This window comes from Choristoneura fumiferana, chromosome 19 (genome assembly GCF_025370935.1).
Source record: "Choristoneura fumiferana chromosome 19, NRCan_CFum_1, whole genome shotgun sequence".
NCBI classification, from domain to species: domain Eukaryota; kingdom Metazoa; phylum Arthropoda; class Insecta; order Lepidoptera; family Tortricidae; genus Choristoneura; species Choristoneura fumiferana.
The window spans coordinates 92,984-119,639 of NC_133490.1; the positions used below are offsets into that span (position 1 = coordinate 92,984).

Here is a 26,656-nt window from a genome sequence, read left to right on the forward strand (position 1 = left end):
AAGGACCCCTATTACGATACAGTTGCATACAATACTATTGTGACGTAATGTATAAATTTTTTTTATTCGACTGGATGACAAACGAGCAAGTGGGTCTCCTGATGGTAAGAGATCACCACTGCCCATGAACATCTGCAATACCAGGGGTATTGCAGATGCGTTGCCAACCTACAGGCCTAAGATGGGATACCTCAAGTGCCAGTAATTTCACCGGCTGTCTTACTCTCCACGCCGAAACACAACAGTGCAAGCACTGCTGCTTCACGGCAGGATTAGCGAGCAAGATGGTGGTAGCAATCCGGGCGGACCTTGCACAAGGTCTACCACCTGCAAAATTACACTATTGCATTACACTTGAACAAATTATAAAATCCTGACTCCAATAACACGGTAAACTGAAGATACCTGTGTAACAAAATCAAATCATGGATTTAATAATCAGTATCTGGATTTTGGGAACTAAATAACGGCGAATCGGAAGCGGTTCGCCAAGCGAGTAAAGACACATTGTAGATCGGGCCGGACCTTCCGATCAAATCGGACTGTGATGACAAAGCTACGAAAAGGGCGTCGCATCAAGTATAAGCAGTCTTGTCTCGGTTCCAAAAGCCGTCGGTCCGGCGCTATTCGTTACGATCACTCCATCTTTTACTTTCAAGTGGTCGGCAAGAACCGAGCGGTCGAGCAGTGCTAATTAGTGTTTATTTATTTTATTTTATTATTTTAAGAACACATACAGTCGTATATTAATGAGTATACAGGTAAACCAAAAACAATATAAAAGACCTCGAAGTGTTGGTTTAGATACACGATGCCAGTCCAATTGAGCCATAATAGCAAGTCATTGCGGCGTTCGATCAATCACTTATAAGTTATTAGCCCCTCGAGCCCGTAATGTAATACTAGTGGCAAGATTTGACTGGCATTGTGTAGAGCAACGCTTACTCTTCGAAGAGGCTGAGATGCGCGGAGGTGAGTGAGCCGGGCGGCGGCGCCCGCGGCAGCAGCCCCGCCCCCGCCAGCCGCGCCAGCGCCGCGCGCAGCAGGTCGCCCAGGTACTTGCCGCCGATGTACTTCTCGAACCTGCAACAACACAACACCTCATCACACCATCCTAGTTTCGATCTGCATCGCTACCTTCTCATAATAAATCGGCTACTCTGAAGTCAAGTCTGAGTCAAGTTCCTTTTCGACATCATCAAATGTTTTTCTTTTCTGTAAATTGTGTATTACTTTAAGTTTGATGTCGAAATAAAGTTATGTCTATGTCTATTTCTATTCTCAGTTGCTTTGCTCGCACCCCTCTTTTCCCGTAATTCGTGCTTACTGTCGCAGTTTCAAACTACTGGAAATATACGTAGTCAGTACGGTTTGCTGTTAATTTTTGCCCGAAAGACGTTCTTCATGAGTAAAATCATGGCTTACTGATACGAGGTTTTCGGGTCGAGCTGATCGCTTACTCATGGAGGACCACAGACAGAACCAAAACGTAAAAAATACTTATCCCCCAGATGAACATTACAAGTTGTATTTTTTTAGGAAACCGCGCATCATGGTAAGAAAACGCTGGAGGCTTTGAAAAACCGCCGCTGAATGATTCGCCATCATTTATAAATATCCACCTTTTTTACCTAACTACCTATGTTTGACAAATAAATGATTAGAATTGTCGATTATTGAATGTCGTTGAGTGCTTACGTGAAGGAGCCGACGAGCAGCGAGCGCGCGTCCACCTCGCGGTCCAGGTCGGTGCGAATGAAGTCGAGGCAGCCGTTGTCTCCGAAGGCGCCCCACTCCACGTCCACGCACACGTCGGGGCTGCGCCCGCGCCGCGCCGGCGCCGCCTCCCAGCGCGACACCGCACTCGCCCGCTCCATGTAGCAGCCGTTGGAGCCCGTGCCCAGGATCACGCCGATCTGCGACACGCCACGCAACCGTTAGCGTTACACTTGTGCCTTGTGCCCGCGACGAGTAGCGGGTTCTCGTAGTTAACGACTGTGTTCGGTTGGTTGGTACTCTCAACACGGATTTCATAATCAGGAAACAGTAGGTAGGTAAAATGCCATAGAAATAGTGAACGGTGACTAGAAACTGTGGTGAGGACCGAGGTGCCGACTCCTCACCATATCAGAATAAATATGGTAGAGCAATAACACCGTTATTAAACAGTTTTATGATCGTACTTAACCCGAATTCAAAATCGTATGCCCAAAAACTAAGTTCAGAACAATATACGAGTGCGATTTCCTGGGATGACTCGGTAGATGGAGGTAGACCCAGTTTCCTACAGAGTAGATAAACATCTAGGATGTGCTGAAACACCACGTGAAAAAATATGACGTGGCGCCATCTCAGTGGGAATAACTGGCAACACATCGTGGCGTGGCGAGTGACGGTCTCTTGTGAGGCCATAAAGTTGAGAGTTTTGAGACTCGGCGTCGGTTTGGTCTTGATACCAAACGCGACGAGTTAAAAGCCCGACCATCATCGGCAATAGTATATAATTATGTATGAGAATTGTATCCTCACGTGCCCGCTGTGTCCGCGTAGCTTCTTGAAGAAGATTGGCTACGTGAGCCACATGAGGGCGCACGAACGGAGGTGAAGCAGTCGCCGTCAGGAGGACGAGGTGGTACACATCTAGACGCGTAGATCCAGAACATTGTTGTACGTCACCAGCACCAATATCTGACACAACAAAGTGTGCATAAATATCAGATACGACTCTATTTTTAGGGCCGGTAGGAAGTGTCAGATATTTTTGCACGCTTCGCTGTGGCAGATATCAATGTAGGGAAGGGCGTCGCCAGCCTATGATCAAGGGGGAGGCTAGCAGAAGTAAAGAAGATGGGAAAAGTATCTACAGCCGCGAGCTTATGAAGCAAGTATTAACTATGGCGGCACTTGAATTTCAACATTGGCAATAAATAAAGGCTACATTTTTTCGATTCCCTAGGGAGGGCGGGGAGAGCAGCCATAGGCGTGAATTGGGTCAATGCACGCCGCTGTAGAGTGTATACGTGTGTAGTGTAGTGTAGTGCAGTGTATAGTGTACAGACCCCGACGCGGCGGTCCAGCTGCGCGCCGGCCACGAGCGTGCCGGTGGTGTCGTTGAGCAGCACGCGCACGGTGACGCGCAGGCGGCGCGCGCGCAGGCAGCGCTGCAGCAGCGCCGCCACGTCCACGCCCGCCATGCCGCCGCACTTGAAGCTCTTGGTCCACGTGATCAGCTCGCCCGACGAGATCGAGTGCTGCTTCATCGGGAACGAGAACGTGAAACCTGCCCGCACACACACACACGTCAGATTTACACCAACACAAATACGTAATCGAAACGCCCTGTTTTAGAATGAGACAGAGTTATCACTTCCCGTGAGCGCAGGAAAGAGTAACGTAGCGCGACCAAAGGTGGATGGACAATAACGTTCTTCACTCCCCAGACCCTAAATACTGTTGTGTGTGGTTTGTCGTGGAGACGACACTCATGGAAACAGATAGCTAGGTCCATCCTATTCCAAAACCGGACATGACAAGGCAACATAGAAGAATAAGTAAGTAGGGTTTACTTAATTGCAGTGGTGACAAACCTAGCGACATCTCCTGGTCCTCCATGCCCTCGCAGCGCACGAAGTCCTGGACGCAGTCGGCCAGGAAGCTGAACAGGTCCTCGCCCGGGCCCAGCCGCAGCTCGTCGCTGCAACGGCACAACCAACCAATACAATATAAAGAAGAAAATATGAAGAAGTATTTAGTCAGAGGAGCCATGTTGAAACGGCATCGTCATGTAAGGAACTGAACTTTTGGGGAACTAGCCACATGCATAATAATTTCAAATCATTATTCATCCCCTTCGCTCGGGAATTTGGATTTAGGGTGTTTCCAAATAACAAGTAAAATAGTAGTTTATGCAACTGTTACGTAATAAGGGTCCTTAAAACACAAGTGTAGTTTCATGAAACGTGGTTTCATAAAAGGATCACACGAGTGTTTTAAGGCCTATACTTAATTACGTACAGTTTCATACATTAGTTTTATCTACAACCATATATTAAATCCTCTATCATGCGTTCAAGAACCATTGAGAATGACCTGCATTGCAACTAGAACTATGTCTGCACCACGAGCTCCTGCGCCTGAAGGTGAAGCTGCGCCACCGATCCGGTGCAGTAATATTTATTACGATATCAATTTCGGTATAGTTATGTGAACATTACGATTCTGCCGCGTTCATAATAGAATCCAATGTCATGTTGTAATGCTCGTCATTATCTATGGTTTTTGAACGCATAATGGAGGATTTACTATATGGGTGTAGATAAAATAAACCGCATTAAAAAGCTAGTGTTAAACTGTTACAAGTACACTGAGTTCAACTAGTCAATCAAGCAGTCGGGTTTTTTTTAATCATACTTTTTAGATCGTATTATAAGATGGTAATCTGACAATTTTATGGACACCAGTTGGGGAGTTGGGGGTGTTTGTGCATTAGAGAGAGAAGGTTTTGGGGTATTGGTGCATTCTGTTCTGGGGCGTCGGGCTGTTAGGGCGCCAGCCAGGTGAGACGCACCTGATGTGGTACTGCTTGACGTCCTCCCGCACGAGGCGGCCGGCGCGCAGCTCCACCAGCAGCACGCGGAAGTTGGTCCCGCCCAGGTCCAGCGCCAGGAACACGCCCTCCTCTGAGACACGCACACCACACTCGTTATTACAAATCACACCCACACTATTTCATCGTCAATCGCAGAAGGGTGTGAAGCGATAACAAGAAGAGTATTTCTACCATGCAAGCCTACTATACTCCTAGCTTCATCCAGTTTAAATGTAGTTACAGCCAATAAGATCACAATAAGTTGCACTTGGAGTTCTGTCTTTTCGTTTTCTGGCAAAGTAATTTCTAAGCTTGATGTTTTATTCAGTTGCGTTTTGGCGGAAGACGCAAAAGACAACCCTGGAGTTAAATAACGCTCCATAATGAATTATGTTCAGTCAACACGTGGTATGATTTTTCCACGGGAGAAGCGGTCGAATCCACCAAAATGAATGCAGAAAGTTCACGAGTGAACCACGACTCGCAGCCTTTCTGCTGAGTTTGATGTGAACCAGCTGCGAGCACCGCCGTCCAGCCGCCATCTCGTACCTATTTGATAATATTGTTGTATCTTGTATTGTATAGTGTTGTCTATTGTTGTGTTGTGAATAAATGTATTTGTATGTTTGTCTTTGTTTGTATCTGATCTGGTACCTGTGCCGTCGGGCAGCTCGGGCACGTAGGTGTTCTCCATCTGCAGCGAGGAGGGCTGCTGGCGCAGGCCGCGCGTCATCTCGCGCGTGAACACGCCGGCCACGCGCCGCAGCGCGCTGCCGCGCAGCGCCAGCCCGGACAGGCACGCCTCCACCTGACAGTGACACACGACAAATTATGACTCGGTTTCATATTAACGATCAGTTGTTTTTGGCATACGCGCACTAAATAAAACCGAACGCGCGTAATATACGCGTTCATTCCTGCGTCTTCAACGCTCGAAGAAAACTGAAAAGGTGACACAGTAAAGGTGACAACAGTGATCTGTTTAAAGTGACAGATCAGTGAGTGTCTCGGCGAACTTATCAAGGTGCTCTGCTCAATTAGCAGGAAATAATTAAAGAGCACGTGGCTGTCGTTGGTGATGGATGGCGTGATCGATCAGCCTCATCAGAGTTGCGCTAATTATTGACCAGCGTCGCGCGTAATCAATCGGTAAACCGGTATACTACAAAAAAATTAATCAGTAAAAACTCTACTTTACATTATTTAAATATTCTCATTTTTAGTCTGGTTAAAATATACTTACTTATTTTTAGTTTTTAAAATATTCTTGATTGGTTCAAAACACATAACTTTACCTGATTAAAAAAAAACTTAACGCCGGTATACGAGGGAACGCTTTATCGCAGAAATATTTGTCACAAAAAAATTAACGTTTACTTTTTCATAGGTCATCAATTTGCAAAATTCACGTCTTTATCTTCACGAAGGATATTAGATGAAAGTTGACTTTTAACATTTCGAACATACTACTTGATCTATTTGATCCTAAAAAAGGCAATCAACTTGAAAATCTCTCAACTGAAATCGGACGAATAAAAGCATGTAAAACAGCAATCGCCGAACAGACCTTGCGCAGGAAGGTCGCGTGGGAAAGCCTCCAACTGCTGATGGCGAATTTCGCAAGCGATAATGAGCGGGGCAAGGGGATACCAGAAGAATAGATATTATTATGTCATATCCCGGTTGTCTCTACTCTCTGGACAATAACCGAAATCCTGGCCGAAGTTGCTTTCCTTCTCAGGGATAATTACATTAATATTGTATAATTGTATAGTTCCCGAGGGATCAGTGATAAACGAATTCTACGCGGACGGAGTCGCAGGAAACAGCTAGTAAGAATAAATATAATAATGCCGCTACTGCGTCTTCAAATTACGATTATTTGGCATGTTTCATGCTATCGGATTCAAACTCTCATGAAAAGGAAAAATGTCATGGTGGTAAACGCGTTACCTCACACTGTAACTGAGCAGTAAATTACATGTTATACGTTACGAGGGACTCCCACGTGCTGGTTGGTTTGTATCGCCCTACTTTTATGAATTTTGACGCTTGAATAAATTTTAAACAATCAGGTAGAAAAAAGCAAGAAAAAACTACAACTAACTTATTATAAGCCCAAAAAATCTATATATCTTACAAAAATCACCTAGATCGCTTTAATGGGGTAAGGGTGTCCATTTCATAAGGCTGGCTGCGTTTTCCTCTTGTATGGCAATTCCAATTTTCCAATACGTTAACCGAGGAAAGAGTCAGCCTTACGGTCACCAGTGTCCGACAAGCTTCTTTAAAAAAATGTTAAAAGTTTTTCGGCTTCGGGTCTCCATGGAATTGTATTCTAGTAAACGAGTAGTTTCTGAAAAGTAGGTACCAATACTTTCAGTAATTACGCGGCGGTTCTTGAAGAAGCAGCATGTGCCTTTTGCCGCGTTATCTTTATGGGGTTGATCTGTGGCCGCTCGTAAAGATACACGCGATAACGTAGCGTGACGCGATATTGTTTTGACACAAGTTGACATTTGTTTGCATCGTGCGCGGTGTGGCGTGTGGCGTGTGGCGTGTGGCGCGCGGGGTGCGACTCGCCCATCTAACCACACTGAATGCCCTGGGTTTCTGTGCTGATGCAACTTTCGCCGGGGCCTTCGATAAACCTAGATAACTGTTTAATAATAAAGATAAGATTGTCTGTAACTCTGGTAGCACGGTGACTCGCGCGGAGTCGGATTATTTGCGAAGGGTTTCGTGACGCACAGCACTAATTTAAATTAAAGGAAAGCACAACCATACCAGGTGTAATCGTATAGAGCCGTCTTGCGCTAATACACCATGCATCCACCACATGACACCAGGATTTTGATACTTAATGGGAGGTCACAATCTTAATTTTTGTATAATTTTCTGACACTAATAAAATATTTTGATTCTTTTTTAATTGAAGAGCGAGAGGGACGGTACGGTACATTACGATCATTGAGTTTCGAATTTCAAAGCCCCTCTGATCGTAGCGTATCGTATTGTAAATTTACGCGCGGCCAGAGCGCGCGCGCACGGCGCGGGGCATGTTCGCGCCGCCGTACTACGCTACGCACCCATATTAATTAGAAATAAAAATAATCGTAATAGAAATAGAATATAAACATCATTACATCATTTTATTCATTACATTACATTACCACTATTGACGAGAGACATTTCGTTGTGTTTTCTTAGATTTTACGAAGTCATGATACTCGCCAATGAAATGTACATACACCTAACCCTTTTTGAAGTACAATGTCTCCAAAAACCCATTTTTGGTACAATTTAATTTATTAAGACTGATTTAGAAAAAGAAATACAAGGCATTCTAGCCACATGGGCGCCTCGCACGGTAGGAAGCCAACATGACGTATCCGTTCCTCTATTATTTAGTTCTGTGCACGATAGTTCTGGTTCTGTGTAGCTGATATGCGCATTAGGCTTACAGTTAAAATGTAATAATGTAACTATTAACTAAGTTTACTTGACACTTTATTATTAACTGCTTACAATCTACATCGGACCATTTTAAGATGAAGGGTGAATGGGCATTTACTAGGTAAGCACTTTCACTGACAACATCTCATCTCTACTTGCCATCAGGCTCGATTGTGTTCAGAAAACGCATTTGTGGAAATAAATATTTGAATTGAATTGAATTGAAAAAGGACTTTCATTTTCTACTATCTATACTTGCCATCAGGCTCGATTGTGTTCAGAAAACGCATTTTGTCTACCTTCCTATAAAAATGGCAAACATATTCTTAGTGGAATGTGGTTTTTTTTTATTGAAAAAGGGAATTTTATTTTCTATTTAAAATGGCTCTATCTTAGTAATTATAATTATAAGAGACCTCAGAATATATTCTTTAAGCGTCATAGAACTACACTTAAATGTGATTTTTCGAAATTCCCGCAGGATAGGTAGGTAATAAATGGGATTTGTATATTTTTGTTGCAAGTGGCTCTGGCCCGACACGCGCACTTAGCCGGTTTTTTATTAAAATTTTCTTGAGATGAGAGTACGTGCTATCAAATTACTTTATTCTTTCTTCTTTACTGGTAGTTTAAAAAAGACGTTTAAAAGTGTCCTTTGCGGCCTATTTACCGAATAAACTATTTGAATTTTAATTAAGTTAAAGTATAAAGTTTTTATCTATCTATCTATCTAATTACTATCTACGCGAAGTTGCGGGCAAAAGCAGTTACCTTAAAAAAAAAAGGCCCAATCGTCAGCAGCTACAGTCAAGCACGAGCGTTTATATTTCTACTTTTCTCAGAATAAGGCGTAATTAATTGAGTACCTAATTACATTCCTCCACAGTCATCTATCAGAGCATAAGCTGTCTGCGATTACAGCGGCGCAGGAGTCGCGGATACTTCGAGCTATCTTCGCGATCGTGGAAGCGCGATTACACCAAGAACCAGCCAATGGTTCCTCAGCCCGCATATCGCCGGATTAAACTATCACAACCATAATCCAACCGTCATTTAAGCTTCGATAGAGGCGTGTGGTGCCGAGCTCACGTCTCTTTTTTGTTATAAACAATTGAAAACACTTGTAGAAAATTTTCCATGTCTAATCTAAGGTAATAAAAATTTCATGCGAAAGTATTAAACACTAGGAAGTTGTAATTCAATTTTTTATTACGAGTACACAATAGGTACAAGCCGCTTTATTCGATTCTGGATGCCAATTATCTAGTAATACTTTATTGATTTTCACAACCTTTAAGTACCTATTTAATGCAGAAACAAAGAAGTATTTGTAAATAGTCTCGATTACTGCCTGGCCAGGGTGGGCAAAATTTAAATTGCTTGTACCTTGAGCGGACATTGAGTTGAGGGCTTTTCCCGTAGTGGCCATATATCACGATCAACTGTCGTGGCAATTTACAGCGCTCCTCTATAGCCGCTAGTAAGGTGTGATGCGAACAGCCTCTGGCACTAGGCAATTACTATTGCTAATATTGCAATGTTAAATGGTCATCCAAAGCAGAAAGTAGGAAGTGATTTCAACTCCAATAAGCTTAACTACAGGCCAGTTCCACACGCTATGCTGCACCGTGAATTTCAGTCAGAGGTCACGTCGCGTGTCTGCATGAACTGACTCCGCACTAAGTTTCGACTGAACAACAACTTCGTTTAGTGATAAATGCATCTTTTTCTCGACTCGGCCATGGTTAATTAAAATAAGAATGACGAGCAAAAGTGGCTATATTGTTGTCTTACGTCATGGTATCTACAGATCTACTATAGTAAAGCATCAAGACACTACTCGTAATATTATGTGATAGAACAAAGCGCTCAAAATATCCAACGAAACTATTCGTCCTAAAGCTGTTAGAGGACATCAGTGTTTTTGAGTTCAGCCCATCTCTAGTCTCTACATACAACCTCTGAAAAGACAAACTCATATACAAACTCATATACACAATTTAGGTTCCTCTAGATCCCATAATCCAGAGTACCCAGGCACGGACTAAATTGCTAAAACCAAGTACGTCGATGATACTGTAATCCCGCGTAACTAACAGTGTCTAATGCCGCGTAACCTACAAAAAGTATAGCAAATTAGAAGTTTTGCGGCTGGTAACACAAAGCCATTTCATTTTAGAGGGAAGCTCCTCCTGTAAGATTTTGTTAGCTATACGCTGCATAAGTCATTGTTGGATACGCCGCATTGCATTTTAAATCATTGACGAAAATTCCCGTCATGTTTAGTTATGTTCTGTAACATTCGGTCTTCGACCAGAAATCAGAATCAGGTTGGACAGCGTCGCCGGGCGCTTCGAGAACGGCTTTCGGGGATCTGCGAGGACGATAAGCCGGGGTCACTCCGCACTCCGCTCGCGGGAGATTGACAACATCGCTGATGCGCAATTATATATTATAGTATTGACCCCGAGATAAGGCGCAATAAAATAAATGGGGATTCGCAATGTGTGATAGCTGTAGCGGGAAGATAAGTTTCTTTCTTCATGCGGTAGACTTTAGCCGCCACAAGTCGATAATTTAAACCTAAACACGGTGATAGACTGATGGTCGATAGCGGAAGAGGGTACCTAAATACCTAAAAACAGCTCGTACGTCTTCAGATAAAATACAGTGTGGGTTTTCAGTGTTGAGTTGACTAATGAAACAGAATCGTCCTGTGGCCTCACGAAGGCTCAAGGTCAAAGTCAAAAGTCAAAGTCAAGACCATGCAAGTTGAAGTGACAATGGGCGGGCCACATCGCTCGAAGAACGGATAACCGTTGGGCGAGAAAGGTTTTCGAATGACGGAAACAAACCGAAAGGCGAAGCGTTGGCAGGCCTCCCTCCCAATAGGCGGCTTGACGACATCGCTAGAGTTACGAGCACCTGGTGAATGCAATGACATGTTGCCGCTCATTGTGGCGTTCTAAAGAGAAGGCCATTGTTTGACTGTAGACGTTTTGCAGCTGATGATGATGAGTTGCAGTGTCATCAATTTAATTAATTAAGTAAATAAAGATATCAAATACGACAGTGATCAAACGTAAAACGCTGTTTAGATCGGCAAGAAAGATCGTGCAATTTGATTTCCATTGCGGCGCTCGACTACTTCAAAACTCGTTCGCTTGGCAGCCTCGCTGACTTAAAGATTACTGATTAGGTTTAGAGCGTACCTTCAAAGCCCTCACGGGATCGTCGAGCCGCAGGGGCGGCGGCAGAAACTTGTTCTCCCACTCCTGATCTTCCACATGTCCGTTGGTTCCGTTGGTGCCGTTGGTGCCGTTGGTGCCATTGGTGCCGTTGGTGAGATGGTCTCCGTTGGTGAGATGGTCTCCGTTGGTGAGATGGTCCCCGTCGAGGTTGGCGCCGTTGGTCCCTTTGGCCTCCTTGGCCTCCTTTGCCGCGTGCCCGTTCAGCAGCAGCGGGCACCCATTAACTGTCGCACTCATGGTGCGCTCTCAACCGAATTCAACTGAAAATATAAAGCAAATGCTACAACACGAGGAAGCTTTAATTTTTAATTGTTTTTACGATCTTTTATTTACCATACATAGTAGGTGGCTGTGTGGGTGGATGTATAAACTAAATCTTTCGAATCAATTTTCTCTCATTTGGAATTGTTGTGAACTTTAAGCTTTCCTGGGTTTCTAGTAGCCTTTGGCTTATCGACATTTGTGGGAATTTTGATTGAGCCTTAACAAGAGCCGTAGCCAACGAATTTGACTACGACTGGTCGAAAAGCAGGTCGTGGGATTAGTGAGACCATCAGCAGCGGTTTGAGTAGTTGTGGTATTATGTGCAACGACATTACGTTCAACCTACGAGCGTTCAACTGAGTGGTTACGCCTGACTTTAGAATCAGTTGAACTAGTCTGATTTTTGGGATGTAGTAAAGTGTAGCAAAGTGATGCTTTTGGTTGCATACTCGTATACGGCATTTCGTGGTTACCGGCAAATAAGACCTGGACTCAAGAAATTAAAACTCAGATTGTTTGTTTGGACGAAGCTACGACGAGAATCTATGTCTAATTTTGAGAAATCTTTACAAAATATTATTTTATGCTCTTCCCAACAGAAAATGCATAATCGCGCAGAAGGTGCTGCATGTGACATGGTAAACTTTAGGAGTGTGTGCTGGGTCATACGAATTTTGGCTCTATATTTTCTATATCGAAAATACAAACTGAAATATAGATGCACAGAAAAACCAGAAAAATGAGACCAGCGCTGGGAATCGAACCCAGGTCCGGGTTACGGGATGACCGTAAAAGTAACAAAAAATTTGGAATTGAAATAAAAAATACAAAAAGATTCCAAAAAACCAATCTATATTTTCTAACGCTCCAAATCTGGTTTCCAAAAACTTTTGGAATTGTTCGTAAATAGAGAAATCACCAGACGTCTAACTCACTTTGAACTCCCACTGTTTACGAGTTTCACTGTCTAACTTAAGACACACAATATGTTCCAGCTCTTAATGTATACAACCAATAATTTATGTGGTGGCCTAGTGAAGCCGTGGTGGCCTAGTGGTTTGACTTATCGCCTCTCAAGCAGAGGGTTGTGGGTTCAAAACCCCGGCTCGCACCTCTGAGTTTTTCGAAATTCATGTGCGGAATTACATTTTATATTTACCACGAGCTTTGCGGTGAAGGAAAACATCGTGAGGAAACCTGCACAAACCTGCTAAACAATTCAATGGTGCGTGTGAAGTTCCCAATCCGTACTGGGCCCGCGTGGGAACTAAATAGGCTGGGATGGATCCAACAATTTCTTCAGTGCATTTGCTCACTTGATATTAAAATCTCTCTTTAAAATACAGCTTGAGAAATATTTTTTATTGTTGAACCTCTTTATAAGCAATTCCCAACACATCGTCACATCTGCAGTAATGGGAAGTACCTGGGCGACCAAGCTTTGCTCGGACTAAAACTCGATAATAAGCGTTTTCCCAGAGATAAGACCAAGCTAGATCGATTTGTCATCCCCGAAAACCCCCACATACCAAATTTCATCGAAATCGTTGGAGCGACATACAAGAATTGCTCGTTTAAAGGTATTAGATGTTTCGCAGCTGTTCAGCCTCCCCAGTAAGATGGCCACAGCTCTTGGTCTCCAGCTCCACAGGTTTCTGACTGCAGGAACTTATTGCCTTCAATCTGCCCAACATTTTCTTCAAGTCTGTCATGTATGCAATGTATAACTACTGTTTCATCATAAATGTTGTCCTTGACATAAGTACTAGAAGCTAATACTTTTGCATCCGACTTGTTCGAATTGAGTACCTACCTATGCGTCAAACGGAATTGGGCTGATGACTCATCGAGACTTCTGTCTGGTTTCTACGTATTCCACTGAGAAACTCTTTATCGTTTCATATAAGTCATACTGTACTTAAATTAAGGTTTCCATTATTAGGTTTTAAGATGATAGCTAAAAGTTTGAAGAATTTTAAGTCCAATTTTGATGCAAATTTTTCTAAGTAGGTAAATATTAATATCATCATCATCATCCCAGCCTATATACGTCCCACTGCAGGGCACAGGCCTCCTCTCAGAATGAGAGGGCTTAGCCAGTAATTCCCACGCGGGCCCAGTGCGGATTGGGAACTTCACACACACCATTGAATTGCTTCGCAGGTTTGTGCAGGTTTCCTCACGATGTTTTCCTTCACCGTAAAGCTCGTGATAAATTTCAAATGTAATTCCGCACATGAAATTTTGAAAAACTCAGAGGTGCGAGCCGGAGTTTGATTGAACCCACGATCCTCTGCTTGAGAGGCCATAGGTCAAACCACTCGGCCACCACGGCTTTTTTTATATATTATATAGAAATTGGGACAGTTTAAAATCGGGCATAGGTTCGCCGTCCCTCCACTTTTTGAGAAACTATTCTTCTAAGTCCTAGTACACACACACACTACGAGCTAATTACATTTACACACACTAATTTTTACAAGTCTACAACAGTCCAAATTTTTCTAAGTCCAATTATTTAATTTAGAGATTTAACGGTCATTAAATTTAATTGCTCTGGTTTAGAATTTAAATGTACTCACAGTTTTCCACGTCACTAATTGTACTATACACGTCACACTTGCACTGCTCCACGTGTGAATCCGGTTCGAAGAACCATGTACTGAAGGATCCCTTAATTAATGCACTTCTTGTTGCACAGATGTTTATTAGCAAGTCCTACTGCGGGCTTGTTTCCTGGCTACTATCTGATATGTATGAGTGATTCAATAAGAATCTAAACACTTTATACATACTAAGGAAGCGTATCGTTAGCTTGTTGTAAGTCCGGTATAACGACATCTATGAAAATATTTACAAATTAAATAATTTTAGAAAAAGATGTATTTTTTGATATTTTAACTATCACACGACGTTAAACATATTTTAAAGAACATAACTAACATTTTATTACACTAAATAACTCAAGAATTATACAATAAATATGGTGAAACTAGCACCATCTGTTATTCAATAGTTGAACTGAACCGTAGTACTTTGATATAAAAACAAACATATTTTAAGATGTAAGTTTTTCGTCAATTATTGATACTTGAACAGGCGTCATTTTAAGTATCTATTAACAATAAAATATATTTGTCACTGGGAGACAGAACGGTAGCTGTTATCTGTTAATGTAGGTATAAATAATGCCTGTCTTTTTAAGAACTTGTAACATATTGTTTGCAGAAGTGTCCACCTTTAGGGGGTAAAAATACGAGTTCCAAATCCCACCAGTGGCGCTAGAATAGCAAAAGTATCTGTCTACAATAATTTAGTAAAATATGAATTCCTGAAGTAACTGAAATGTAAGAAATCGTAGACAGGTGATTTTTTATACACAAAAATATAACAATACAATACAATATTACAATATAAGCCCAGCACGTGGCGCTGGCGATCAACCTTCACTTGACTCATACAATTCTCAGAAAACATCGGTGATTAACCTCTCGACCTATGTATTATCATAGTATAATTTAACAAACATTTTTTTAACTTTCTTATCGCACAATAAAAACAATAATGGTAAAAATTCGCTGGAATATTTTTAGTAAATATAATTAATTGGCGTTCTGGTGGCGCCGTTATCGCCGAAGGTGAGATGTTTTGACTTACAGTTGACATGCAGTTCGCGGTGCTGCTGAAAATTAATTGCTGATTCTGGTGGCGCTTGCAATTAATTATTGATTCAGTAGGTATCTGAGCAAAATTGGTCTTTACTCGTGTTCAAGTACTGTAGTTCAACTATTGAATAACAGATGGTGCTAGTTGCACCATATTTTGTGTGTAATTCTTGAGTTACTAAATGTTATAAAATGTTTGTTATGTTATTTAAATTTTACTAAACGTCGTGTGATAATTGAAATATCAATTAATATATCTTTTTCTAAAATTATATAATTAGTAAAGTTATCCATATATGTCGTTATATCGCAAATAACTACGTATAGCTAACGACGACACGCTTCCTTAGGCAGTTGTCTCACCGCCGGCGAGGAAACGATTGGCTATCAACTATTTTCTCGCTCAAGAAACGAACAAAAGATATAAGATCCTGTGTGAGTAAAAGAGAGACATATATTAATAGTTGATCGCTGGCGGTTCACACTGCCGGCGAGAACTCGCTCTTACATCATTTGTCGCAGCGACAAGAGCTAAGACTCGCTGAGCTATAAAACTAGCTCAGCGATACTCGCTCAGCGCTGTTAGCTCGGCGGCCGCCCGGCTCGAGCGAGCAGAGCGAGTAATCGCCCGTCGTGCTCGAACACTCGCTTTTCACTGCTCGCCCACTCGTTTCTAGTTACTCGCTCTACTCGCTTCTCGCTCATCGTCGGCGGTGGAACAAGTGCCTTAAATTGTATAAAATGTTCAGATTGATAACATTTTATCGTAGCAGCTATAGTACGTAGCAATCAAGTTATAAGTATGTAGGCTTTGTTAATAATGAGCTGTGAAACGAGAAGTGCATTTCATTCCAATTTTTAGGGCCCTTCACCTCAGTTACGACTCGTCACTAAGTGTTTAATTAACTAGAAGTGACTAGAAGCTTTGAATACCCAAAGGCTATTGGGAAATAGCCATAATTAATAGGAAAAGTTAATTTTGCAGATGCTGATGGTACTTTTAATGTCTCAGCTTTCAAAAAGACTAATCTTAATCTTACTCCTTACTAAGGCTGCATTACCACCAAAGATATGCGAGGAGACATTTACCTACCCTCGCACAGCACATCTCTGGTGGAAACAGCTGAGCGGAGCGGAGCGAGCCGAGGTAAATAAATGAAGAGTTTCTATTCACATTCATGAAGAACACGTTCCTCGTAACACAGGATGTGTGGCGCACATCTGTGGTGGAGACGGAGCTCAAGTAATATTACAAATGTATTGTACTTACTTATGTATGTGTTATATTCGTTACGCTTTCACGGTTAAAGTACTCAACCGATCGTGATGAAATTTGGTATAAACATAGCTTGAAACCCTGGGTAGGACATAAAGGAAAGCTTTGCCAGGAAATTATTATATTCCCGAAGACGCTCTATAAAAGAATTGTCCGCAGACGAAGTTGCGGGAAACAGCTAGTATTTATTCCTTATTAAACAAAACCTTCAAATGAAATTAAATATTAGATAAAAACAGGACAGATAATAGTGTGATTAGAAAATATTTGCACACATTGATAAAATAAAAGAACGACTTAAAAAAGTTGATATTTTAACGGTGTGGTGAAGAATAGAAATAGAATTAACAAGAGCGTAGGCGAGCCCGCGCCCGCGCCCGCGCCGAAGTAATGTCGCACTATTCGATCTACAATGTCATAATATAGCCACTTATAACTAATTATAAGTAGCCACAACATCTCTATTAAGTTTGCTTGAAAATTATTAGTAGGTTAAGAGTAATTATAGCAGCCTAAGGTATAAAATATAATTAACTAAACTTGGAAGATTCCATACAAAATGCAAAATTCTTAGAAAAATATTACCAAAGTACTTGATTTACGGAACCCTATCTTGGACGTGTCCGACACGCTCTTAGCCGGTTTTCGTGTTTAGGTCACTTTTTAAATCACCATCTCTGTATTAACCCATTTTTAGGGTTCCGTAGCCAAAATGGCAAAAACGGAACCCTTATAGTTTCGCCATGTCTGTCTGTCTGTCCGTCCGCGGCTTTGCTCAGGGAATATCAGTGCTAGAAAATTGTAATTTTGCACGAATATATATATAAACTATGCCGACAAAATGGTACAATAAAAATCTTTTTTAGAGTACCTCCCATAGATGTATAGTGGGGGTTGTTTTTTTTCTTATCCAATCTTGTAGTGTGGGGTATCGTTGGATAGGTCTTTTAAAACAATTAGGGGGTAGCTATAACGATTTTTCGATTCAGTGATTTGTCTGCAAAACATTGAACTTTAAAGTGCAAATTTTCATTAAAATCGAGCGTCAAAATCAGGATGGTAGTAAGTAGTTAGTTATGGTAGTAAGTAGTTCCTAAAAGTTGACCTTAGTCTTAGCACGTGTTTTGATTTATTTGCCGATAGCAACCGAGTCGACCAACCATCATCACTGTTTGTGGTTTCCATTGAGACCCGTCGGTCAAGCAGCGAGTCAACACAACGTGTTGATCTATTCACGACTGATCATTATGTCATCTTCACGATCTACAAGAAATGCTAAAAGCATTTAATTTTATCGAAAACTAACCTTTGCCGGCGACTTCGTCTGCCGAGAATTCGTTTATCACTATCACGCGGGAACCATGCAAGTTTACGGAATAAAAATATATGGCATGTCTGTAGGATACCCTGTGTCATAGTTTCAGTATTTTGAGTGTGGGGAGGTAACGGACAGATAATAAGACAGACAGACATACAGTTACTTTCGCATTTACAATATTAGAGTATTAACCGTTTTGGTATACCTGCCTGCCTACTCGTCTTTTATCAAAGTGATGCGTAGATTTGTATCTAACGTAGTAACAAAATCCAAATAAGTTTTTGTCGACATGTAGATGTGATCAAGTAGATATCATAAAAAGCAACACTTCCTGAGATTATGCCGTTGGCATGAAGAGCATATTTTGTGCATACAATCTGACGTGAGCTATAATAAGTAGCTTGAATCTCGTGTCAAAAGAAGACCGTCATTTAGTAACAGCCCTGGTTCAGGGCTGGGCGAGTTAGTAGCCGACTAGCCGATATTCCCCACGCGAGCGAGGTCTTGGTGCAATGATTAATTATAGTCGGGCGGACCGCAGCCGTAGAAGGGTCACGACATAATAATAACATATATGAGAAACTGCTTGTTCTCCCTGGCTTCGTCTGGTAATGTTTGTTGATAATCCAAAGCAATGACAGCAGAACTCACCTGGAGTATTAGCTGTCGTGTACCTACTGCCGTTTCGAACAATTTTTTTTTCCCTATGTTTCTTTTGGACAAATGTTTAATTTCCCTATTATCAAATTTATTTCTCCGAAGCCAAAAATTGTTTTAGTGTATTTTCTTATGGCTTTATAGAGCACAGTAGGTTGGGTTAGGTTTGTTTTATGAAAGTTCCGAAAATAATATGGTTTTGGAGAAATTCGATAGGTACTTGGGAAATGATACATTTGGGTTTTTGTGCGAAACGGCTCGGGAACCATTTGTTGTAGTTGCTTTAATTAAACTAAGTGTGACTAAGTATTGCGATTCCTTTTTCAGTACCATTCCTTTACTTACAAGTTATAACGAATATTACACTTATAACGAATCTAGAAGTACCTAGTGCAAAAAAATGCAGTAAGTAGATACCTAAGTAGTCTTATCTCATTAAGTACATACCTACTGATGAATGAACGCATATTCCGCCCAATTTCCTTATGATCAAACTATTTAACAATTTAGTTATAATTGTTTCGTCTTTGGTATTTATGAAATTGATTTTTTGACTGAAATTGACTGATTTTTCATTCCTATTTTTAATCCGAAAAAAAACCCTTAACATTTTTAAGGTCACGTCCCTGTGTGATGTAACCTAACGATCGTTTTACTTGTAAGTACAGGACGAATTTTGGCACACTTGCTAAATTATACATAATCAACAGTAATCGACGTTGTAGAATATTATCGTTGTGGAAAAATTACTTTTGAATGATTCGGATCCAGATTATGTTTGCCGCCATCGCTATGTTAAGCTGGTCGTATCTGCCGATAGCGCGCGAATCTGCGGCGTCAGCGGCGGCGATAGGCGGCGAACTACCGCCAGATATTCTATCTAAAAAACCTAATTAAGGCAATTTTTATAGACTGGCCGGGCGCAGACGACTCGGGTAATTACTTCGAATAAGATTTGATACGGTGTGTTAATTGTTTGTACAGAGCAACGATAACTCAGTCGATATGATAACTTAAGGAAATAAATACTAGTCGAAACTCCAGTCAAAAACATAATAAGTAAACTGAGCATTGATTTCAAAATGAAAGAAAATAAATAATGAAAGAATAATTTTATTTGGTCAGTTGGGCAAAACCAAAAGAACGTGGAAAAAAACCGGCCAAGAGCGTGTCGGACACGCCCGAAATAGGGTTCCGCAGCCATTACGAAAAAATTAAGTAACATTTTTCTAAAGATTTCGTATTTTTTACGGAATATTCCAAGTTTAGGTATATTTTATACCTCAGGCTGCTATTTACTCTTAAACTACTAAAAATTCTCAAGAAAACTTAACCGTTATAGTTTTCCTTGTAAGTTTGATATACTTACTAGGTACCACCCTGATTTGCACTTTAAAGTTGAATATTTTGCAAACAAATCACTGAATCGAAAAATCGTTCTTCAAAAAGACCTATCCAACGATACCCCACACTATAAGGTTGGACGAGAAATAAAAATCACCCCCACTTTACGTCTATGGGGCACTCTAAAAACATTTTTTTTTATTGTACCATTTTGTCGGCATAGTTTAAATATATATTCGTGCGAAATTACAGCTTTCTAGCATTGATAGTCCCTGAGCAAAGCCGCGGATGGACGGACAGACAGACAGACAGACACGGCGAAACTATAATTATAAACAATATTGTGCGTGCTTTACATAAATACGGCTTCGCCAAGAGAAAAATCTCTAAAACACATAGAGGTGAGGTAGAGCGCTTGTCAGTCGACACTGTGCTCTTTTATCTTTAATCTTGACTTAATTGTCATTGCATAGGTATATGTACATAATAAGTCTACAGCAGCAGCTCGAGATAGACTGTCTGTACTATATAGGCAAGTAGATACGCGAAATTAGTACTTTTATTAAGTTACTTATAGGCAAAATTTTGATTAGAAACCAAGTATATAGGCAGTCAGGTCAGTGGAAGCAATACCTATTGCGTCGTCAATTATATGTAAACCGGACCCGGCCTGCTTGGTACTCACCAAACAGGTACCGGAGCTACACAGCTAAGATATAAGCGACATAGTATATAGAGCATATAGAGCGGTAGCGGTTTCGTCACCTAACTAGTTTTAAATATTATTAATTATATGTATATTAGTCTGTAAGGTATTTATTGTATAGTCCAAGGAAATTCGAAAATCGGAGTATCGTACCGTCCCTCTCACTTCGTATTGAATAACATAAGCGTGAGCGGGACGGCAAGAGATGAAGTTCGAGTTGTGCACTTCGTAGTATAGGGTCCGTATGTACCGTAGAGTCATAGAGTCGTACGCTTCGCGTGAGTAGACCTGACCTTGTCCAGAAGGGGCGAATTCGTCGTGAATCGTATCGCGCGAATTCATACAAGCGCGAGTCGAGAGTCTGGCGTAGTGCACGCGATTTACGCGCGTACGCGCGATGCTTGTGGACGCGATGTATTGACGTCTAGTACCTCGACAACGCGCGTATGAATTCGCGCGATACGATTCGCGACGAATTCGCCCCTTCTGGACAAGGTCTATAGCTGCTTTGTGTAGATAGATGCGTGGAGGCCTGCGCGGGCGCGGCGCTGACGCGGCGGCGCGCCCGCTGCACTTGTGTTGTTTACGGCCGCGCTATCGTTCGCCGCCGACACTATTTATGGGACAACTTGTATGTAATGTGCACTTTCTTAACACAACATTGCTGTATGCAAGGAGTTTTATTTCAGTTGGGTTGATTTTATTGAATACCCGCGTAGGTGTATTTTAGGATTTTTACAAGCTTTTATTTAGTTTCACCTGTCCCGTTGTCTGTCTGTCTGCCTGTCTGTCTGTAGTCAAATATTGCAAGTTTTAATTGTGGTTTTAAATGGCAGGTGGTAGGACCTTGTGCAAGGTCCGCCCGGATTGCTACCACCATATTGCTCGCTTATCCTGCCGTGAAGCAGCAGTGCTTGCACTGTTGTGTTTCGGCGTGGAGAGTAAGACAGCCGGTGAAATTACTGGCACGTGAGGTATCCCGTCTTAGGCCTCTAGGTTGGCAACGCGTCTGCAATACCCCTGGTGTTGCAGATGTTTATGGGCGGTGGTGATCTCTTACCATCAGGAGACCCATTTGCTCGTTTGCCATACAGTCAAATAAAAAAATAAAATAAAATGTTTAAAGAATCGCGTCAAAGCCGTGTCTACACTGAATGAAAAATTCCGATGAAAAACCTTGACGAATATGTTCAGTTAAACGAACCCAACTGTTTTACTGAAATATTCCGGAAAAGGTAAATTCGACAACTTATATAAACCCTGACAAGTGGGACAGTTTATAGAAAAAAGGACATTGGACGAAGTGGACGAAATTGTAATTTAAAGTGGACATTCCAAATTTTCGAGCGGTAGAGAGGACATAATAATCAGATCAGAGAGAAATAAACTTGAAATAATTATTTACAATATCGAAAATACAAACTGAGATATGGATGCACAGAAAAATTTGAAAAAGAGACCAGCGCTGGGAATCGAACCCAGGTCCTCAGCAATCCGTGCTGCGTGCTATAACCCATACACCACCGCTGGACAGGAGTCTAGATACAAATTTCTCCTACGCACACATAATCTCAGGTTGTTTTTTTTCCACTAAGCTACTTAAGCAGCAGCACTAGCGACATCTAAACAAATAACAAATGTGGAGTTGAAATAAAAAATACAAAAAGACTCCAAAAAACCAATCATTACGTAGTTATTACTTATTTACAAGACAATTTAGACGCACATGCAAGCGTTTTGGAGGTCATAAGAGAAGTAGTCCAACTTCAATATCTGCAAATAGTACAAACGGTTGACCGCAGACACCACCCAAATCAAAATGTTCCGAAACGTTAAAGATGTTAGTGCAAAATCAAAAGCACGTTATTTGAACAATTGATTTGTCGAATCAGTTTTTTATTCTATACGCTTTACCTATTGTATGTTCCTGCTATGTAAACAATGTGAATATGTAAACACAGACGCGGCGGTATAATTCACAATGGCTTAGTTATGAGGAGCTGATTTTCGCATTTTTACGAGCATAAACTGACGATAGTTTACGGCGATGATTTACATGCGGTGAAACGAGCCTCCAAGGTGAGGTGAGCTCCTTGCCGCGTATCGCCAGTAAAGCTAATACTGATCAAGCACTTTGACAGATACATGTCAGTGTGTCGGCGCTCGCCGCTCTCGGGAGATACGTTATCGCAACCTGCGACCCGAGATAGCGTCACAACTCCCGCCGCTTCAAATTCTGCTGTCGAACCGGTTACAGCCGATTTATATCGAAGTCTCGAGTGTTTTGTTTGTTGCAGAACAACGTCAAGTCTTTGATAGCCAGTGTCGTTCATGGTGATACGATGGTATCGGAGGAGGCGTGGTGTATCTAGACCGCTCTGGCACGCGCTGTCCAACCCCAATTAAATAAATAAATAAATATCACGGGACCATACACACCAATTGACCTAGTCCCAAAGTAAGCTTAGCAAAGCTTGTGTTATGGGTACTAAGCAACGGATATATATAATTATATAGATATGTAGATACATACCTAAATACATATTAAACACCCAAGACCCGAGAACAAACATGCGTATAAAATATCTGCCCCGACACACGGGAATCGAACCCGGGACCTCAAGCTTCGTAGTCAGGTTCTCTAACCACTAGGCCATTTGGTCGTCAATTCAATTGAAAGACTATAACACGGCCGTGATAAACAAAATCATTAACCAAGGTCAAAGTGGACCGCCATGGTTTTTGCGGCCGCCAGAAAAGCGCGTGACGCATTTCCCGCGCGGACGATGTCCAATTTAGTTCACAATTTCTAACTCCTGCACTCGACCAGTTGAATGAATCGCTCCATATTTAGCAAGGCTTGATTGATATGAATGCATCGTCGATTGAGGTCGTCCGACGGCGCCGAGCGGCGTACGGAGGCTCTCCCGCAGTCTTACATCAATTGGCGATCATTGAAAAGCAATCTGAGAGTCAAAGGACAATTAACAAAGCTCGAGTGAATTTGCAGCGTCCCGTGGAGCGCCGCCAAGAATCTAAAGATGAGACCACGTGATATCAACAATGTGCCGAGGGCCGCGCGCGCGCCGCTGCTCGCACTAAGGGTTGCCAGATGGTCGCAAAATCCGGGATTGTCCTGGAATTACCGGTCTTATCCAGTGTCCAGAAATCACTCAGTAGTACCCTTACCTTTCGCTGTTGAGTATACGAACTGCAAGGCTCGGATCAGTTCGATGCGTCTTGCTCAGAAATATTGTCTATTTTGCAAAGCCCTGATGGTGTTAAGCTTCAAAACAGGGCGAAATCTAGAGACAAATATTAAAAACCAGTATGTTTGTCGTTTGACTTTATTACTGAGCCAAAATATTTGTGGTTTTAATATCCGAATTTAATCATTTAGAAAAGAGAGGTATATTTTCCTACCAATTAAATTCGTAACCCTCGTATTGTCCCGCAAATGAAATGGCTGAATCTGGCAACCCTAGATAGCACACGTAATCTTCAAATAACGCACGAACGAAAAGTTGTTGATTTTGGTTCATGCCTACGGAATTTTAATGATAGAGTTTGAGCTGTGATATGCCCTTATTATATGTCATTTCGCTGAGATATGATATACTTTAATGAAAGGAAGTCGAGAATTAAATTTAAGTAGTGTCATTTGCAACAAATCGTTGTTATTTTAGCAAAACTTGTGGTTCCATTCGCTAGTTAAGATAATACAAGCAAAGAGTATTTACGTGGTAGATTTATTATTTAAAAAATCAAAGAAAGTTACAGATATAGTTTTCACCCAGGAGCTGAGGGCCCCGAGAAGCAAAGCAACAAATAAATAGTTAATTAGCCAATTAAAAAAATTATACATAGATAGTAAGAATAATAACAAAAATAATGTGTGGTATGTTATTATACAATTATCGGTAGGTGTTTGGTTATGTAATCAGTGTAAGATATGGAATTCTCTAGAAGCCGCATCGCACTTATATACAGAGTTTAATATCCAGTGCTGTTCTCACGTAGTTCGTAGGAAATAAATAATTAATTGCCTAATTGTTTAGAATACGCTCTATTTATGCCGAGTCACTTTGGAACTAGTTTAGTAACAGCGTCATTAGCGTTTAATTTACATAACACTTAATTATATTCAGTATCTTTATAAAATAGAACTTCTTTATGAACAAACACGTTTTGGCTGACATTTTATTGATGCCTTAGTTAATATTTATGGCATTCCGTCGCACATTCCGACATAGAGCGTCTGATCTGAAGGCTGCATGGCTCTACTGGCTCTATCAGCTCTACACTGCACTGAAGCTTTTGCGTTTTTGCTTGCATATTGCAATCGGCCAACAGAATCAAGCCATACGCCGCCAAATGCCTACATAGTCTTATTATTGTTACAAAGAAAGAACTGCTGCCTTTAATGAAACACCAAGGCCCAAAGGTAAGGTTCAGCTCGACGACAAAAGATCAAAAATCAGTATTTTCAATGCCAACATGTTTTAAGCTAAAAAAAATGCAATCTTTTGAGAAGTTCTTATTACCTACGTTACTTATAACAATGTGTCTGCGTCATAGCCGGCCGAGGGACGCAAACAATAGCTTTCGTTGATTTACATCGCGTATTCCCATCTTATTCCGTTTCCAACAGTCATGGCCAAGTGGTTAGAGAACCTGACTACGAAGCTTGAGGTCCCGGGTTCGATTCCGGCCGGGGCAGATATTTGTATGAATAATACGAATGTTTGTTCTCGTGTCTTGGATGTTTAAAATTTATTTATCTATATAAGTATGTTTGTCCGTTGCCTAGTATCCATAGTACAAGCTTTGCTTAGTTGGGACTGTCAATTGGTGTCAAGTGTCCCATGATATTTATTTATTTTTACTTATTTAATTCCAAATGTTCAATCATCTAACAATGCTACTGAGACATTTGTGTATACAACGACGTGCCTCTACTCTTTCGACAATAACCGAAATCCCGACTAGAGTTCTTCTCTGGAATATTCTAATCTATCTATATTAATAATTTCGTCAAGGGGTACGGTAGACTTGAACGAAATGCACATCAAATTGGAGAGCGTAAAAAATTAGTCAATCCGAGTCGACAACTTGTAGGTGGAAAATTCGGATTATAGAGTATTTTCAATATAAATTTGAATAAATTACTAAGTATATAATTGTTTCTTTAAAAAAATATGGCTCTGTCCATCGGAGGACAATTTTGCCAGTGTCTAGTAGTTGTTGCCGTTGTACGGTAAAAAAATTCTAGAAAACGAAATATCTACTAAGTATATAATGGCGTTGCGAAGTGAACATGTCAAAGTCATTACATCAAAGTGGCGTGAGTGTCACGTCATCACGTGTCACAGGTTTGCATTTCGTTTTCCATTATTGACCTTTTAAGGGCCCCACACACGGTACGATTCGTCGATTTTCATCAGATCGATCGTACAGACGAATCGTACCGTATATGGGTTGATTATTTATTTATTTATTTATTATGAGACAGAGACATCATAGTTTTAAGATTTAGGAGAAATATCTACGTGAAATACCGATACGTAGGTTAGCTGTGAAAGTACGTTTGTGATAATATTAAGGATGGGAATATACGTCAGATTTTTCGATAAGTACGACAGTCTTTACACTGGCAAAAAAAAATTCAGACATATTATTATGAGTCTACATTTTACCAGAGCGAAGCCGGGTTTTCATCTAGTACCTATTGTTAATAACTTGATTAGATGAGACAATTATTTTATTATTGTATTTACATAGTTACATACGAGTACAGATTGTTTCGATGAAGTATCAAATCGTAAATCAGTTATTTTTCTGGTAAATACTGTGGCCATTCGACAGTAAGTAAGGGGCTCGCGACAAGATTTACGTAATGGTGGCTGCAAGACTGGCAAGGTGTTTCTTACCTGTAATTGTTCCTTTTTATTGAAATAAATAATATATTATGATGTTGATTCAAATCAAAACCTTGGTTTTTTCCAACAGCCTATTTTATCACCTAGAAATAAGCTATCGTCTAGCAACTTTAACAAGGGTACGTGGAGCCATAAGTTTGAGAAACCCAGGGTTAGAAATATCCTAATCAACCCGTTCTGTTCATCTTTACC

General features: G+C 41.1%; 1 protein-coding gene across 1 annotated transcript in view; it reads right to left on the reverse strand.

Annotated features, from left to right (window-relative positions):
- The window catches only part of LOC141438817 (hexokinase-4-like), a 35,982-nt gene that overhangs the window by 2,748 nt on the left and 6,578 nt on the right, over positions 1–26,656 (reverse strand). Inside the window, exons 2-8 of the mRNA XM_074102807.1 lie at positions 11,257–11,555; positions 5,243–5,396; positions 4,568–4,679; positions 3,588–3,694; positions 3,060–3,280; positions 1,699–1,916; positions 946–1,083 (exon numbers count right to left, since the gene is read on the reverse strand). Of these exons, the coding sequence (XP_073958908.1) occupies positions 946–1,083; positions 1,699–1,916; positions 3,060–3,280; positions 3,588–3,694; positions 4,568–4,679; positions 5,243–5,396; positions 11,257–11,532 (1,226 nt within the window). The 5' untranslated portion in view covers positions 11,533–11,555. The remainder of the gene's footprint in view (positions 1–945; positions 1,084–1,698; positions 1,917–3,059; positions 3,281–3,587; positions 3,695–4,567; positions 4,680–5,242; positions 5,397–11,256; positions 11,556–26,656) is intronic.